The 18,213-nt window shown below is 38.1% G+C and overlaps 2 protein-coding genes across 2 annotated transcripts; both read right to left on the reverse strand.

Moving 5' to 3' along the window:
* Positions 1-511: 511 nt before the first annotated feature.
* On the reverse strand, positions 512-1,021 carry LOC110775289 (uncharacterized). The gene has a single exon (XM_021979893.1). It carries the CDS (start codon positions 1,019-1,021, stop codon positions 512-514), a length of 510 nt encoding a protein of 169 aa, XP_021835585.1.
* A 12,037-nt stretch (positions 1,022-13,058) lies between these two features.
* Positions 13,059-13,787, reverse strand: LOC130469777 (uncharacterized). The gene has a single exon (XM_056839243.1). It carries the CDS (start codon positions 13,785-13,787, stop codon positions 13,059-13,061), a length of 729 nt encoding a protein of 242 aa, XP_056695221.1.
* Positions 13,788-18,213: the final 4,426 nt, after the last annotated feature.

The raw sequence follows: 18,213 nt of genomic DNA on the forward strand, positions 1-18,213 counted from the left end.
TTCATCATCGAACCTTCCCTTTCGGGAATGGGGACAAAAGTAGGTGTCTACACACTCAAAGAACAAATGTGCTGCAGATTCTTTCTTTGTGGTACACAAGGGGCAATCCTCCACAGTAGTAATCTTCCAAGCCACTAGCCTGTCCCTAGTAGGGCGCCTATTCCAAAGAGCAAGCCAAGTAATAAACAAGCTCTTAGGGGATGCTTTGTTATTGCACATAATCCTTCTCCATGGAACTTTCACATGATCACCAAGAAGACACTGATACATCTTTTTGATAGAAAATTTGACATTCCTGCAAACTGTAACCCAACCTCCCACATCTTCAATCATTTGAACAGAAGATAGAATCTTCTTAGGTGGCCAAGACATAGCAGCAGGCCACTTAGTATCAAGAGATCTTCCCTTAATATACTTGGTGTGCACCCACCTACACCACAGCTTATCTTTTTTGTGTGCCAGGGCCCATAATAGCTTAGCTACTGCAGCTTTGTTCCAAAGACTCATTTCTTTAATATTCAATCTGACACCAGAATGATTGCATGCTTAGAAGAATAGTTTGCACCAGTTGCAGCCTACCAGCATAAGTGAGATTCCTAGCTATCCAAGTTTTGGCTCTAGCAACTACTTTCTCAATCAAAGGCTTGCATTGATTATAAGCTAGATTTTTTGTAGCAAGGGGCACACCAAGATACCTAAATGGGAAGGACCCTTCAGGGATGTGAATAGCAGATAAGATTGCAGCATTCTCAGTGGAAGAGATCCCACCAAGATAGATGTTACTTTTATCAAGATTAGCCTCAAGGCTAGAAGCAACAGAGAACTGATGGAAAGCAGAAAGCAGCATCCGAACAGATTGAATGTCTGCTCTGGAGAACATAAGCAGATCATCAGCAAACATGAGATGAGTAATAGCAAGTTTTTTACACTTGGGGTGAAAGTTGAAAGCAGTTTGAGTTTGGAGCTGCTGAAGATGTCTAGTAAGATATTCCATGCCAATTGCAAAAAGGAAAGGGGACATAGGATCCCCCTACCTTAGCCCTTTCTTTGCACTGAAAGTCTTAGTGGGTTTGCCATTAATAAGGATGCTATAGGAAACAGTTGCGATACAGCTAAACACCCAAGTCACAAATCTGTCAGGGAAGCCTAGTTCAATCATCACCTCTTTGAGAAAACTCCATTCAATAGAGTCATAGGCCTTTTTAGATCCACTTTAAGAAGGCATCTAGGAGAGATATGGGCCCTGGTGTAGCCTTTAATCAATTCAGTAGCAAGCAAGATGTTGTCAGAAATCTGTCTCTCAGGAATGAAGCCAGATTGAGCATCACTAACAACATCACCAATTATATGTTGCATTCTTGTAGTTAGAATTTTAGAGACAAGCTTGTATACTACATTGTAACAGGCAGAGGTACAATTATACTGGGACAGCATAGTGTTGGTAGTAAACACCTCCAGAACTGCTTTGTAGACATCCATCTTGATAATGTGCCAAGTCTTTTTGAAGAAAACAGCATTAAGTCCATCTAGACCAGGTGCTTTATCATCACCAATACCCTTAAGAGCTTGATCAATTTCAAGAGTAGTAACTTCTCTAGTTAGCCAATTCTTGGCAGACTTACTAAGTTTAGTGCCATTTCTTATAGTAGGGATGTGGATAGCAGGAATAGAGCTAGCAGCTGATCCCAACAATGTTATGTAGAAACCTACAATCTCACCCTGAATTGCATCTGGTTCCACCAGTTTATTATTGTTCTCATCATAAAGCACTGAAATCCTGTTCTGCCTGTTTCTCTCCTTCACCAGTGTTAGGTTATGATTCATATGAAAAAACATAAATCATGCGGAAAAACCATAAAGCCAGGAAAGCATATTATTTACACATAATCATTTAGCATAGTTTAGATGCATACACTTTGTTGCGTGCCCTCCCTAGCTGCGCCCGAACCGAACAAGAATAAGTCTTTAGGACTCCAAGTGTCGTCCCTCCGTAGATAGTCCACAGCACGTCCGGATCCGCCTTAAGCTTGACCAACTAGGATCGCCCTTAAGGTACTTAGAATTTTCGGCTATTGTAGGCAATTATATGACTGAATTTTTGCTCTCAAAAATCACTTTGAATACTTGAATACTCGATATAAATTATGAGCCCTTAACTCATATTTATAGACCATGGGATAAATAATCGAATCCTACTAGGATACGAATTAATTAAATTAGAATCCTAGTAGAATTCTTATTCAATTAATTTATCTTTTAGGATTAGGAATTTTAATCATTAAACAAATCCTATACTCTTTAGGTTTCGTATGTGAACACAAACTCTACACGAGCATGACCCGCAAGCGTGCAGGCCATGCCCGCGCACAGCCCACACGGCCGCTCGGCCCACGCGAGCTACAAGCCCACGCGAGCTGCAGCAATGCTCGCAGCCCACTGCTCGCAGCTGCGCGCGCTGCCACGGCCAGCTGGGCCTGGCCTTGCGCTGGGTCTGGCGTGGCCTTGGCTGTTCGTGTGGCGCGCTTGGCTTGCTGGGCGATGGCCCGGCTTCGTGCTGGGCCTTCGTCTGGCAGGCCTCGTCCGATGCTAATTCGTACGATACGCTTCCGATTAAATTCCCGATTCCGGAATTTATTTCCGATACGAAAAATATTTAATATTTTCGATTCCGGAATTAATTTCCGTTTCGAACAAATATTTAATATTTCCGTTTCCGGAATTATTTTCCGATTCCGATAATATTTCCGATTCTGACAATATTTCCGTTTCCGGCAATATTTCCGATTCCGGCAATATTTCCATTTCCGATAATATTTTCCGATACGTACCATGTTTCCGTTTCCGGCAACATCTACGACTTGGATAATATTTATATTTCCGATACGATCCATATTTCCGTTTCCGGAAATATCATCGTTTCCGGAGTATTCATTTCTTGCCTGTGACGATCTCAGCTCCCACTGAAACCAAGATCCGTCGATTCCGAATATCCATAGATGGAGTATTTAATGCCATTAAATACTTGATCCGTTTACGTACTATTTGTGTGACCCTACGGGTTCAGTCAAGAGTAAGCTGTGGATTAATATCATTAATTCCACTTGAACTGAAGCGGCCTCTAGCTAGGCATTAAGCTCACTTGATCTCACTGAATTATTAACTTGTTAATTAATACTGAACCGCACTTATTAGACTTAACATAGAATGCATACTTGGACCAAGGGCATTATTTCCTTCAGTCTCCCACTTGTCCTTAGGGACAAGTGTGCATTTCCTAATTCCTTTGTCGCTCGATGCTTGCTCTTGAGCATAAGGTAAGAGTTGTCATCCCTATTATGTCCAGAGGTGTTCCTCGGTTTCAGAGTTCACCTGATCAAATAAACAGATAATCATAGCCTATGATTCATCCGAGCACGGCCATGCATTTCACAGTTTCTAGCTCTCCGAGTGGCCTTGTACAACTTTTAAGCATCTCATCCCGATTTATGGGAGGACAATCCCAATCTTGTGATCTTGAGATTAGACTTCGTTTGATAGGTGATTACCTGAGCGTTGCCTTTATAGCCTCCTTTTACGGTGCGACGGTTGGTCAACGTCAAAGCAACCAGTTCTCAAACAAGTAATCTCAAATCACTCAGGTATTGAGGATTTAGTGTCTAATAATTTTAATGAAATTAACTTATGACATATTTTCATCTCTTACAGTAAAGTTTCATAGGTCTTGTCCGATACTAGTCTTCCCAAAGTAAGTATCTATGCAAATGATTATGACATTGCCATGTCCACATAGTTCAAGAAACAGAACTACTAGTCATCTTGCATTCTAGTCGTCTAACGTTTTTTATGCGTCCATCTTTATAGAAAACTCCGACCAGGGACCATTTTCAACTTTTGACATTCAAGTTCACTTGATAGACATTTCTTAGTCACAGGACTGGTCCTGACAGTCTATCTTGAATATATCGTCAAATTTGAAGGGACTAATCATTTAATACTAAACCAAGATTAAATGGAATATGAAAATACATTTCATATATGATAAATGTTCAACCCCAATGTTTTATAACCATGGGCCTCAAACCCATCTTTAAAACAGTTCATGGAATTCAAAGCTATGCTTGATTTCCAGTGCCACAATGTGAGTGTTGTTTCTCACTTGTTGCATAGGTTTAGTTATCATGCTTTGCCAATCTTAATATCCTTTTCATCGAATGTTCTTCGAGATAGATGATAAGATCTTTTGAGTATGTTTATTTTGTGATCTAGTCTTTCTTGCTACAATAGTGGTTCTACGCATTTTGCAATGAAGAACTATTAAGTCAACAGACATGTGATCTACCCAAGTTCAATGAAGAACTCTTTAACATAAACAACCTTGTTTTATTGCTTCTTAGGCAATAAGTACTTTTACTTCAATTGTATAGGTTGCTAGTGATGCTTTGTTTGGATTTACCTATCCAAGCAGTTCATAGATATGTGGAAGACTTTCCAGCTATATCTTAGAACATAGAAATTAATATTTTAATTTCCCACGCAACAACTCATGGTCTCCAATCCATGTTGCCATTTCAAAACACGATGCTCTATAGCTCGTCCTTATCAATGGTTAACTCCAAAGGGTCTTGCTTGATCCTTTGCCAGTGTTTATGCGTGTAGCATCAATATTTAGCATATCTTTATTTCCTTGAATCAAGAACTATTCCTATGTACTTTTTCAAGTATCATAAGTATTCTTGATCTCAATCTAGTTGATCTTCACTTAGATCAATAGAGATTGGTATATGTTCGTCATGCCTAAAGTCATACGATACGTTTTTGGCGATCCTCATATTATATTATATACATGATAAATTCTTTTGCAGAATAATTCCCAATGGAATTCTATTCATGTAACTTTAGCTCATTCAGTTACAGTAGATACTGAATCCAACTAAATTCTTTGACATATAATATAGGTGAAGAATCTCATTAGATTCTTTGATGTTTAACTTAGTAAATGCTTATACATAGTTCAAACATTCATTACTTAGATTTATTCATATGGATCGAATATCTCCAATGGAGTCTTTCGTGTTTGATTTAGTAAATGCCATTACTAAACAATATCATAAGATCTTTGTAAATAGATCTTAATACCCAGTATGTACTAAGTTTCGCCTTGGTCCATCATTGATGAATAATTTCAAACCTAAGTCATTAGCATTTGAATGTTATTTCACAATAGAGAGATATGTGTGATACACATAGGACCAAATAAGTTTTACGTACTCCCACTAAACTTCTTATATATCTATAAGAATCATGTATATTTTATGAAACTAAAATGCTTATTAGCTTCACTAAAATACAGTTCCACTTCCCAATTGCTTGCTTAAATCTGTACTTAGATTTCATAAGTTAGCATTCCTTTTCAAGCATTTATTTGGATCCACAAATCCTATGACATGCCATGTACATAGTTTTCTTCCAACATTTGATTGAGGAATACGTTTTGTCATCTAATTGTCATATGTACCAATATGCAATCATTGCTTGAGTTATAGACTTGAGCATTACGATTATGCATGAGGTTTCAACACAATCCATGCCATGAATTTGCTTGTAACCTTTAGCAACTAATCTAGCTTTGTGTGTGAACACAATTCCATGTTTGATGGTTTTTATCCTTAAAACAAACTTGCAACCAATAGGTGTGAAACTATTCTTGCAAATCAACAAAATTTCAATTTTGTCATCAAAACATTGGTAATGTTTTATGGCCTTTAACCATCTAAAATATTTGAGTCTATATATGGCCTCTAATCATTTTAGGGAATCTGGGTTTCGTCATAGCTTTCTTACAGGTCACAAACTCATTAATAGTTTGACTGCAAGTTGTAGGTTTCTTCACTATTAATAGAAGAATCTCATAGTTTCATTGACCTGAACTCTATGCCTACTTGGGTAACAAACAATAGAATATCAACAGGCACTTTGAGAGTCCTTTGAATATTCTGTTCTCCTTGAAGCACTTGTAAAGTCTTCTAAGAGATGTCTATTCTTTAAAGCCACTTCTAAAGTCCTTAAAGAATGCGTGTTCGGATTTTCTAAAGAACTTCGAAAATCCTCCGGAATGTCTGTCTATGTTTGTTGTTCGCCTCGAAGACTTTCGAGGTCTATTTTCTCCCACTTGTCATTTTGGAAACGAATCTCCAAAAGGACATCATTTCGAGCAAACAAACATTATGTTCTCAAAAATTCGTGGTAGAAACAATACCCTTGTGTCTCATTTGAATAAATCACAATGAAACATATATCTATACTTGGGGCCTTAGTTTGTTGAATAACAAACACTAAGCTCCCACTGAGTTTAGGAACTCTTTAGATATATTATGAAAAGATATTTTGAAATTACTTTTCAATAGCTTTGACGAATTTGGTTTAGTTTGGTGGTAGTTGAGCATTTTGTTTTAGAAATTATAGGAAAAGTCTTTATGATCCATCATTGATCGAATCAAGTACTAATTGACTTCGATTATTCCAACTAAGATATGCCATATCTTATGGACCTAGATTGTGAAATTACAACACACAATCATTGATGATCATATTTGGTCTCAAGTAATCATCAACATGATCTAACCTAGATCTTTATGATTTCATGCCAAGTGGATTTTATACTTCTGAATCTTTGAACTAGCCAAACAGATTCAACTTATATCACATTTGAGTAAATAAACCTATATTCACTCAAATCCATGTGAAATAATAAAGTCATAAAACCTTTCTTTAGCTTTGAACTCTATCGTCTAGGCGTTCTAACAATAGTTATATTCTTTGTTACTTTCAACAAGTAAGACTAGCTTGTCTTAAGTTGATCTAGAAATCAACCAACTTTCAAAAGTCCATCAAAATAGAGCTTATGAATGTTAACTTGTTGATATGGTCTAAGCAACAATGCCAAAGATTAGTGGAACTCAAATCAAGGGGTTGATTTGAACCTAGTAAAGTTTTATTGTTAAAGAGTTGTTTGTTTTAATCAAGCAAATTGACTCAACCCGTAAATGACCATTTCATTCAAATAAACAAACAAACAAGAATTGTTTTTGTTCTTCTGAATGTGAGTCTTTCTGTGTTTGAAGCAGAAATTTAGGTATGTTGATTATGGAACAAAATAGCCATTTAGTTCTAGCCTTGAAAGGACTTAAAACAACCTAGATGACCCTACAGCTAATGTAGCATTGCCATGCTTCATTTCCCACTTATAGGCCATTAGTGTAGCCTAGCTTCCATTATTTGAGTTATTACCGAAGTAAGAACCTCAAGCGGTATATGATACCAAGGAAGTTTGATTCCTAGGTCACTTCTCTTTAAACATAAACTTATAGGTAGAACCGGAATCGTAAATTCCTTTCATTTGTTCCTTTGTTTTCCTATTTCTTGTACCCTTTCTTATAGTCTTAAGAATTGAATTCTCTAGTGTTGACTTTTATACTTTGTTAGACATGTCCAATGTCATTTTATCAAAGTTCTTACCATTTATGTTGAATATTCTGTTTCAACTAGATGATCTTACCAGAAGCTTCTAAAGTTCTCTAAGCATCGATCTATTCGAATGTCTAGGAACTAGACTCATTCGAGAATTAAATGGAAAAAGGATTTTAGGTTGTTAACCATTGGTAAAGCTGAGCGTTTAAACTCAATGCTTTATGATCTCAAAACTACATTGTATTTTGAATTCACAAGCACCAATCGGTTTGCCATTCGACTTTGATACTCGAAAACAACCATAAAAGTCGATATAAGAAACGTACATTTTAAATTGCTCACTTTCTCTCATTTCCGTGAATCGTTCTTGGATTCACTACCAATCGAGGAAATTTACTGTTACCTTTCTAAAAGGATTTATTGCAGTGCAAGATATTCAATTATAAACAATAATTAAAACATACATTGAAGCATGCAAAGTCTAAACATTTATCATGAATAATAACTTGAAAATTAAAGCAATCATGCAATTCAAACAAGTTATTAGCATTTTATTCGAATTTAATGTTCCGGCAGGTGTGAATAAAATGATTCCAAGATCCTAAAATCATTGAAGAATTAAGCACAGTTTGTCGACTTAATTCTAAAACATCTTAGGTAAGCAAAAACCTTTTGCTAATAGTCTAGAAACTATTCTTGGTTGATAGGCACGTCTAAGAACTTATTAGGTAAACCTATCGATTTTGCCACGACATAAAAGGACTCCTTACTTATATCGTTGAGTTTCACCAAAACTAACATGTACTCACAATTATTTGTGTACCTTGCCCCTTTTAGGACCAATAAGTAACACCTCGCTGAGCGAAAACTATTACTAGATTGATGTAAAGGATATCCAAGCAAGTGTATATTTTGGCATGGCACCTTTTAACTCAATTTTTAAGTTTGGAACTTAAGGCTCTTACTATGTTGGTTAGATTTTAAGTGAACTAAAATCCTTAATCATGCAACATAACCAAGCCGCGATCTCATGCATAATTAAGACATATTTAAAGCAATAAATAACTTAAAGCATGCATAAGATAAATGTGATCTAGTATGGCCCGACTTCATCTTGAAGCTTTAACTTCAAAGTCCGTCTTGAAAATCTCTGTGGGAGGCACCATTTTCTTCAAATAGGATAAGCTATAATTAAAACTAATTACAACTATTTGATGGTACGCAGACCATATTTGAATTGAAAAACAACTTTGGTACTTTAGACCAATTACATTCAAATTAATGGTTCGCAGACCATATTTTCTATCCTATTTGGGCCATACTAGTCACTTCATAACCTGCAAAACAGTACATATACAATATATACCATTCACCTATTCATTAACATGAATGGCCCACATAGCTGGTTAGTAAAACACATTATGCATCACATAAACATTTGCAGCAATTAATCAAGGGCACCAATAATCTATAAATTATTCAGTCCTTATTAATTCTAATCAAGTTGTTTTAACCTTAAGGATTTGTAGACCTAATCAAGAGTATATGACTAAAAAGAGCTCCCACTTAAACCAATAAATTCATATACTTTACTAATTTTAAACATAAAAATGTATTTCTAGTCTAACCGGAAACATAGAAATTTAATTAAAATTTAAAGCTCATATAAATTTATAATTGAATCCAAAATTTAATTTAATTTCAGTCGTATTTAAATTAATTCATGATTTTAATTTTAGTAAAATAATTAGAATAAATAAAATTTATTATAATTACAATATTCAAAATTAAAATCCAAGAAAATAATTTAAATTATTAATTTTAAAATTATTTAAAATTACGTAAACTGAAAATTTCAAATTAAAATTTCAAAACGATCTAATCGCAACGAAACAACCCCACGCAATGCACGCCCATGGGCCACACGCACACAGCCATCGCTGGCCATGTGCGCGCAGCCCATGTGCTGCGTCGCATCGCTGCTGCTCACCATCGCAAGGCATCAATCGAACACGCGAGCTAGTGCTCGCTGCGCGCGCCAGCGCTCGATGCACGCGAGCCATCGCTCGCTGCGCTCGATCCATGCGAGCCATCGCTCGCTGCGCGCCTGCCTTTCCCGCACGCGAGCTTGCGCTCATCGCACGAGGCAGCAGTATGCGAGCTGGCGCTCGTTGCGCGCGAGCCATCGACGCTGTGCGTAGCGCTCGTGGCACGCGAGCTTGCGCTCGCTGCGCGCGAGGCAGTGCGCGCTGTGGCGCAGCACGCTTGCTGCCCACACGCGACTGCTCGTGCCTTGCTCTCGCCCCTGCCCACACGCCCATTGCTCACAGCCCACGACACAAGGCAGGGCTGCTGCCTTGTGCTCGTGCACCATGCCCTTGCTCGCTGCATTCGTACCGCATGGGCGACGAGCTCCCTTGCTCGTCGTCGCATGCCCGCACTATACAACACCCCTTAAGGGTAACACGTAGCGTCAATTGCTTTGTGCGTGCAAGTTATATGAGCGAGTCGCATAAAAATTAAAAATTTATATTCAAAATTAATGACAAATTAATAAATAATATTAATTTCATAATTTTATGGCGAAAAATCGAAAATTTATTATTTAGTTGATTTCCGATTAACATGGATTCAAGTCTAGGTCATAAAAATTTTAAAATTTAACATAAATTTACAATTTTATGGTGGTTTTTAATCATAGGTATCTAATTAAATTATAACTAATTATGAAAATCAAATTAATTCTAAATTATTCCAATTTTCAACAAATTAATCATAATTACAAATTAGATTGCATACTTAACAAGGCTAGGCATTCAAACTTGTTAAACATATACAGTAGGTCAATCAAAAATTCAAGATTTATCAACAAGAATCGCAAATATTTAATTTAACATCTTAAATTTACGAAATTTTGCATTCGAAAAACTAAAACCTCCGAAAAGTCATAGTTAGGCTTCGAATTTGAGAATTCTGGGTTCGGAATTGACAAAATTTTAATTTTAGAATGCCTTTTACATGCGGAATTGACATGCCAAAAATATTAATTTTGTCAAAATTTTAGAACGCCTTTTACATGCGGAATTGACACAAAAATCACTCGATTTGGATGAGTAACGAAGAAACTGCCGAAAAACTGCGTACGTATAATTAAATAAACACAATTTGCAATTAATTAACAATTACGAAAATTAATCACCCCTTTTAATTCTTGCAAATTTGTAATATTTAACCATGTTCATGCAATTTAGATTATGAAAATAATAAGAGGCTCTGATACCACTGTTAGGTTATGATTCATATGACAAAACATAAATCATGCGGAAAAACCATAAAGCCAGGAAAGCATATTATTTACACATAATCATTTAGCATAGTTTAGATGCATAGACTTTGTTGCGTGCCCTCCCTAGCTGCGCCCGAACCGAACAAGAACAAGTCTTTAGGACTCCAAGTGTCGTCCCTCCGTAGATAGTCCACAACACGTCCGGATCCGCCTTAAGATTGACCAACTAGGATCGCCCTTAAGGTACTTAGAATTTTCGGCTATTGTAGGCAATTATATGACTGAATTTTTGCCCTCAAAAATCACTTTGAATACTTAATTAAATTAGACCATGGAATAAGTAATCGAATCCTACTAGGATACGAATTAATTAAATTAGAATCCTAGTAGAATTCTTATTTAATTAATTTATCTTTTAGGATTAGGAATTTTAATCATTTAACAAATCCTATACTCTTTAGGTTTCGTATGTGAACACAAACTCTACACGAGCATGACCCGCAAGCGTGCAGGCCATGCCCGCGCACAGCCCACACGGCCGCTCGGCCCACGCGAGCTACAAGCCCACGCGAGCTGCAGCAATGCTCGCAGCTGGCGCGCTGCCACGACCAGCTGGGCCTGGCCTTGCGCTGGGTCTGGCGTGGCCTTGGCTGTTCGTGTGGCGCGCTTGGCTTACTGGGCGATGGCCCGGCTTCGTGCTGGGCCTTCGTCTGGCAGGCCTCGTCCGATGCTAATTCGTACGATGCGCTTCCGATTAAATTCCCGATTCCGGAATTTATTTCCGATACGAACAATATTTAATATTTTCGATTCCGGAATTAATTTCCGTTTCGAACAAATATTTAATATTTCCGTTTCCGGAATTATTTTCCGATTCCGATAATATTTCCGATTCTGACAATATTTCCGTTTCCGGCAATATTTCCATTTCCGATAATATTTTCCGATACGTACCATGTTTCCGTTTCCGGCAACATCTACGACTTGGATAATATTTATATTTCCGATACGATCCATATTTCCGTTTCCGGCAATATCATCGTTTCCGGAGTATTCATTTCTTGCCTGTGACGATCTCAGCTCTCACTGAAACCAAGATCCGTCAATTCCGAATATCCATAGATGGAGTATTTAATGCCATTAAATACTTGATCCGTTTACGTTCTATTTGTGTGACCCTACGGGTTCAGTCAAGAGTAAGCTGTGGATTAATATCATTAATTCCACTTGAACTGAAGCGGCCTCTACCTAGGCATTCAGCTCACTTGATCTCACTGAATTATTAACTTGTTAATTAATACTGAACCGCACTTATTAGACTTAACATAGAATGCATACTTGGACCAAGGGCATTATTTCCTTCAACCAGAGGTAAGAATTGACTTTGCTCACTAAGGTAATTTAAGAATCTGAAAGGTCTACCACCTTCAGCTTTATCAGGTAAACAGTTAATCAACAGAGGAGAGTGGTCAGAGATGGATGGATTGAGATATTCAGTAAGAACACCACTAAACTTGTGAACCCATGCAGCATTGCCTAAACACCAATCAATTCTGCTTGCAGTTTGCCCCTCACCAGGACTTTTGTGCCAAGAAAAATAGTGGCCAACACTCTGAAGTGGACAAAGGCCAGTACTAACAATAAAGTTACTAAAATCCTGGATTTCAGCAGTAGTTGCAGGAGTACCATTGATCCTATCTTCATTAGATAGGATAGAGTTGAAATCACCAGCCAGCAGCCAAGGCTGAACACCCACACTAGGAAGAATATGGGTCAAAGATTGCCACAAGCTCTTCCTAGTCTCCACAATGTGCAAGCCATAGATTGCGGTGAACAAAAGGGAGACATTACCAGTTCTATCTCTAATCTCACGATGAATGAATTGTTCATGATTAACCAGAATTGAGAGGTCAACCTCAAGGTGTTGCCATCCCAACCAAATCCTTCCCTAGGATTAGAATTGTAGTTGTTTTCCCAACTCCAGTGCCTACCAAGTTTACCAGCAACACTAGAGAATTTAGGAGCTTTTACTCTAGTTTCTAACAAAGCAATAATATGTACATTATTCTTTTTAATAAGGTTTTTAACTTCAACAGCTTTAAGAGGATCATTGAACCCTCTCACATTCCAGGTGCACAAATTAACCTTCATCATGAGACAGTTGTAGGTTACCATCTCCTTCATCAACAACTCCATCACCAGTAATCTCCTTGAACCCCAGATCTTCTATGAGCACAGTATAGGGGTTGTTTGGACTCATAACTCTCATTCTCCTAGGCCCTCTTGTTCTTCTGGTGGCTATTTTTCAATCCTGATCACCTGATTGGGGTATAGCAGGTGTGACATGAGGAGGTGTAAGAGTCCCTACTGGCACTTGTTGTGATTGTTGTACTGTCTCCTGCTGCTTATGAGTAGCTTTAGCCACCCAAACTTTCTTATTTGGCTTAAGAAGGGGAGCTACCTTAGCAATTTTATCACAGTCATGTCCAGCCATATTGCACTTCTTACAATATGCGGGTTTCCAGTCATACTTCACCTCCTGTTTAAACATAGTACCATAAGCATCCTCAACCCACACATGGTCAGGCAATGTGGTAGTAATATCCATCTCTACTAACACCCTAGCAAAGGAAACCCTATCTTGTCTGGTGGTACACTCATCAGCACAGATATGCACCCCCAGCAGACTGCTAATCCTGCTAAGAGAGTCAGAACCCCAGCAATGAAGAGGTAAATTGGGAAATTTAACCCATAGAGGTATCACTTTAAGAACTTCTTCATAGAAGTTAAAATCAGGTGACCATGGCTTGATAATCACTGGTTTGCCATAGAATGTGTAAGGGCCACCTGCAACCACTTTGTTTTTCTCCTTATTGCTAGCAAATCGAATCAGGAAGTATCCATCATCATGATAAAATACTTGAGGTTGGGCAACATCCCCCCAAACTGCAGCCATGAATCTCTTAACAGATGCTATAGTTGGGAATTCTCCTACTACATACATGACAATTGAAGCTTGCCATTTATCAGCCATAACATCTAAATCAGCCTGCTGCAATTGTGCCACCTTCTTACCCTCCTTAACAACTGGTGAGACAAACCCCAATGCCCCCCCCCCCCCTTTGATGCAAGTTTTTCCCCAACAAATAGATTTTTCCATGGTGCTCGAGGGGCTACAGTTTGTTCAGTATGAGAGGTCTCATCATTCCCAATCACAGGAGATTGAGCTTTCTCTTGAGTATTACCAGCATCAACATTAACAGGGTTCCTCAAAACAGGGTCCGTACTACATTGCGGAATAATCCTACCCTCCCCAGTAAGACCCAAGGATTGACTAAGGACAATAATAGCATTATGGAGTTCTCTTGAGATCATACCTACTGAAGGGTGCACCATATTTGAATGAACAAGCTCCTCATTGTCAAAATTCCCATCTGCATCCAAGTTATCTGGGTACGATTTCTCAACATCATTACGCCCTAAAAACGCAGAATTTCTAGGTTGATTCTTAGTGGAATCACCAGTCGGAGGTGTTGGTGAAGTCCCATTTGTGTTTGTCTTCTTCTTTTTCGCCATCAATGGAGATGGGCGCACGTTAGTGAGTCACCCTTAACGTACACCCTTGCTCAGTCGTGGGAGCTTTTTTATTATTATTATTATTATTATTATTATTATTATTATTATTATTATTCCTGGTTTCTTCCGCCTTACCAATTCTAGATCTTATGGCACGCTCTTGCGTCACCTAAGTCCTAAAATGGTTCATTAAATCAACTAGCTACTCATATGCAATCAAACACTCTCAATCTCTTGACAAGAATATGATGAACACTCCAATTTCAATAACAATAATGGCATTTGCAACTACCAAACATGTTAAGCATGGAAATCCTATCTAGCATATCACCATTTAATCACATTACCAATCAAAAATTCAATTCTACATCCCCAACTACTTCTCAAGCATCACCCCTAACCCTAGCATAGAAACTACTCACTACACATTTAATGAGAAATTAAGCTAAGGTTTAGGATTATGAAATTGAACATGTTGATAGAATTGAAAGCAAAATTGAGAATCAAACAAGCAATATGAAATTAAAATCCTAAAATTCAATGACAATCACAACCAATAGAAAGTGTAGAAATCAAGAACTCAAGCAATTAATGAAAGAAATAAAATAGAAAAAGAGATTAAGGAAGAAAGAATTACTATGAAGCTTCAGAAATTTTGAATCAAACTTGAGAATTGAAGAACAAACTTGAATTTAATTGAGTTTCTCGCTCTAGAAATTTGGGAAATTACAAAGTGTTTAGAGCAAAAGCTGAAAAACTAATTCGAAACTAAAATGAAAACTCACTCCTGAAAATAAGAAATGAAATCCTATTTATATGCTTCCCCAAGATAGAAGTTTAAATTACGAAAAAGAGTCAGCCCGCGTCGTCGTGCGGTCGCAAAGGGTATGTGCGGGCGCACATAGAAGTGTGTGTGGGCGCACAGAAATTTTGCGCGTCCACACAAAGTGAAGAATGAGAAGTCGCACACTGTGCGGGCACATAGAAATTCTGTGTGGGCGCACAGTTGAAATTGAGGCCTAGGCTTATGGCTGGCTGTGCGGGCGCACCGTTGAAACTCGCGTGGCCGCACGATTTTGGCAGGAATCCTTGAATTTGGGACTCAAATCTGTGCGGGCGCACAGATTTTCTGTGTTGGCGCACAAACAGGAATATTCCTTTATAACTCTTTTTCTTCACCGTATGTGCGCACAACTGACTTGTGCGCATGCACAAGCCTGTTTCCTGCACTTTCTACCTTGGATTTCCACGTTTTCTCAACATTTTACCAATAAAAGATCAAAGTGGATAAGCATATAAATGGCTTACAAACTATACAAAAATCACCCAAAATGTAATAAAAATGGCAAGAAATCCAAAGCTAAGAGCGACATATGCCGCTCATCAAACCCCCCCAAGCTAAGAGTTTTCTAGTCCTTAGCAAACCAAGCACAAAATAGGGAGTGAATGAGCTCATTTTAGAGAATATGAAGTTACGAAACAAGATATACAAGAATATACAAACTAACTCACTGTCATAGGAATCACGGTTGCATTTATGCGCATGCAACAAGCTCTTTGAACCCCACAATCGCTCATGAGGGCGAGTGTGATCTCGCAAGTGTTTCATAAGAGTTTACCCCATAACTCTTCAAAAAATTGGCCAAGGAAAGACCTAAAAAAGGAAACAAACCAAAAACAAGCAAACCCAATTGTGCAAACCTTAATGTTAAACCCTTAAACCTAAGCCCACTAGGGATTAGGAACATATAAATACAACCCCTCACATTAGTGATCCCATGGTTTTCAGAATTTTCTCTCTCCTCTGTTGCTCTCTCTTTCTCTCATGCCTCTTATGCCCGTCCCCCTCGACCTGCGCACGCAGCCGAGCATCACTGCTCGCTCGTGCCTTGTGTCTTTGTACAACCCCCGCCCCTCGCCCTTGTGTGTTGCTTGTTGCTCGTGCCTCTCGCACAGCGCACCACCCTTGCTCCCTCGCTCTCACGCACGCTCCCTCGCTGCCCCGTTGCACAACACTTGTGCACTCTGTCGAGCGTTGCTGCGCTGCTTCTTTTGTTGTTGCGCGCTCCCAACCACACACTCACACCCTCGTTCTCTCGCTCGTGCACGCGAGCCTTGCTGCCGAGCCAAGCCCCGCGCCCTCACTGCCCTGCTCGGCGATGCACCCTGCACGCACACACATGCACAACCGTGTATGTTGTGTGTATTGTTCTTGTTCTGTTAATTCATTTTGCGCCCAATCACATTCAATTCGTGATTGTACCGTGCTAGAGGCTGGTTTGGTATAATTCTCTTCTTCCTTGCCTATTCTATTTCAATTTCGTATTTTGAAACTATATTATTATTATTTATTTTGGATTATTAAACTGTTGGGAAGGGCTATGAACACCGTAATGTGATGGTTTATGTGTCTGGATTCGTGAGGAACGTTTTAATTTAAAGGATTATAATTTTCAGACTTAATAAAGTAATAAAGTTTTGATTTTTAATGTTTTAAATTGATTTCTATGACTATTTTGGGTTAGGGTTTTAAACCCAATTTAACGGTCAATTGATTTAAATAATTTAAAGTAGTTTCAATTATGGAAATCAAATCTAATTTTCAGATTTAATTCAAAGCTTAAAAGTGTTGTTTTTAATGATTTTTAAAGGCGAAATATTAATATTTTCATACTAGGACTTCAATTTTCAAATGAGACTATTATTTTAATTGTGGGCAACCTATTTCTAATGAAATAAAAGGTTTTAAAATTTATAAAAGTTGCTGGAAATTTAGTGAACATGGATAATAACTAAGTTTTATTATTTTAATTATAGGAGGTGATTTCTAGCCTTGAGTCGTGATTCGCAAAGTGGCCCCTGTAGTTAGATATTCGAGGTACGTACATGCCTAGGGTGACCACCAATTACATGAGGACTATGTGATGATTATTATTTGTGAATCATGTGACTTGAAGTATTAATGAGTTCATGTTTGACGTTGTGAACAAGCATGTTATGGTTTATTGTTGAATTATGAAACCTATGTGAACAGTCATTTTGTGATAATTTAGAATCCCTGAATTATGTCAAGGATGTTGTTCAAGTTTATATGCATGTATGAGTACTTCACATGCAAGGATTATGTTTACGCTATTGTACGGAATGTCTAGCATACTTCGAGCAAAGTATCCGTGCCCTTGTTGCACTATTAATATTGCCCCGTCTGTAGGATATGTTTGGGAAGTCTATGTGAATTGAACTAAGGACTATTTGTGCCTCTTGCACACCCCGCTTGTTAACTAGAAATGCCAGGTTATCTCAATAATATATTAAGAAGGAATAATGGGAGTAATATCACTTTAGTCCTGTGTTTGATCACAAGTCCTAAAGGATTAAAATGAAGGTCATTGTTTTGTTGCTTGTATTTTATGACTTGTTGTTGTGTCTTGAGTTCACCTTGTGCATAAAATATTAATTAACGTACAGTGCAACCAGAACGATCTTCAAAATTCATAGAACGTATATACCTTGAGTATGAACAATGGGGGGAGTCTATCCCGAAAACTTGTACTCCTTGAATGATACAATACGTTGTTTCATTCTTTCTTTTAAGCGCGTGAATTCCGTCGGTATGGCCCGACAATCGGTATGGCCTGACATTTATTTTTTATTTTGGTGTGTGGTTGGCTTCCAACACCCTTCCTTTTATGGATACTTTCCTTTACCCGTTCGAAGCTAATTCTTAAATAATTTGTGAGTCAAGAGTCGTGTCAAGTGTCGAGTCTTGTCTCCATGATTGCTTGTCATTAAATGGTTTTTGCATGTGGATTATTATATTGTTGAGTGAAGCATGTTAGACTAGGATTTCATTCTAGCTTGTTCGTACTCAGCTTTCGCTGACT

Source organism: Spinacia oleracea, chromosome 3 (assembly GCF_020520425.1).
Source record: "Spinacia oleracea cultivar Varoflay chromosome 3, BTI_SOV_V1, whole genome shotgun sequence".
Classification (NCBI taxonomy): domain Eukaryota; kingdom Viridiplantae; phylum Streptophyta; class Magnoliopsida; order Caryophyllales; family Amaranthaceae; genus Spinacia; species Spinacia oleracea.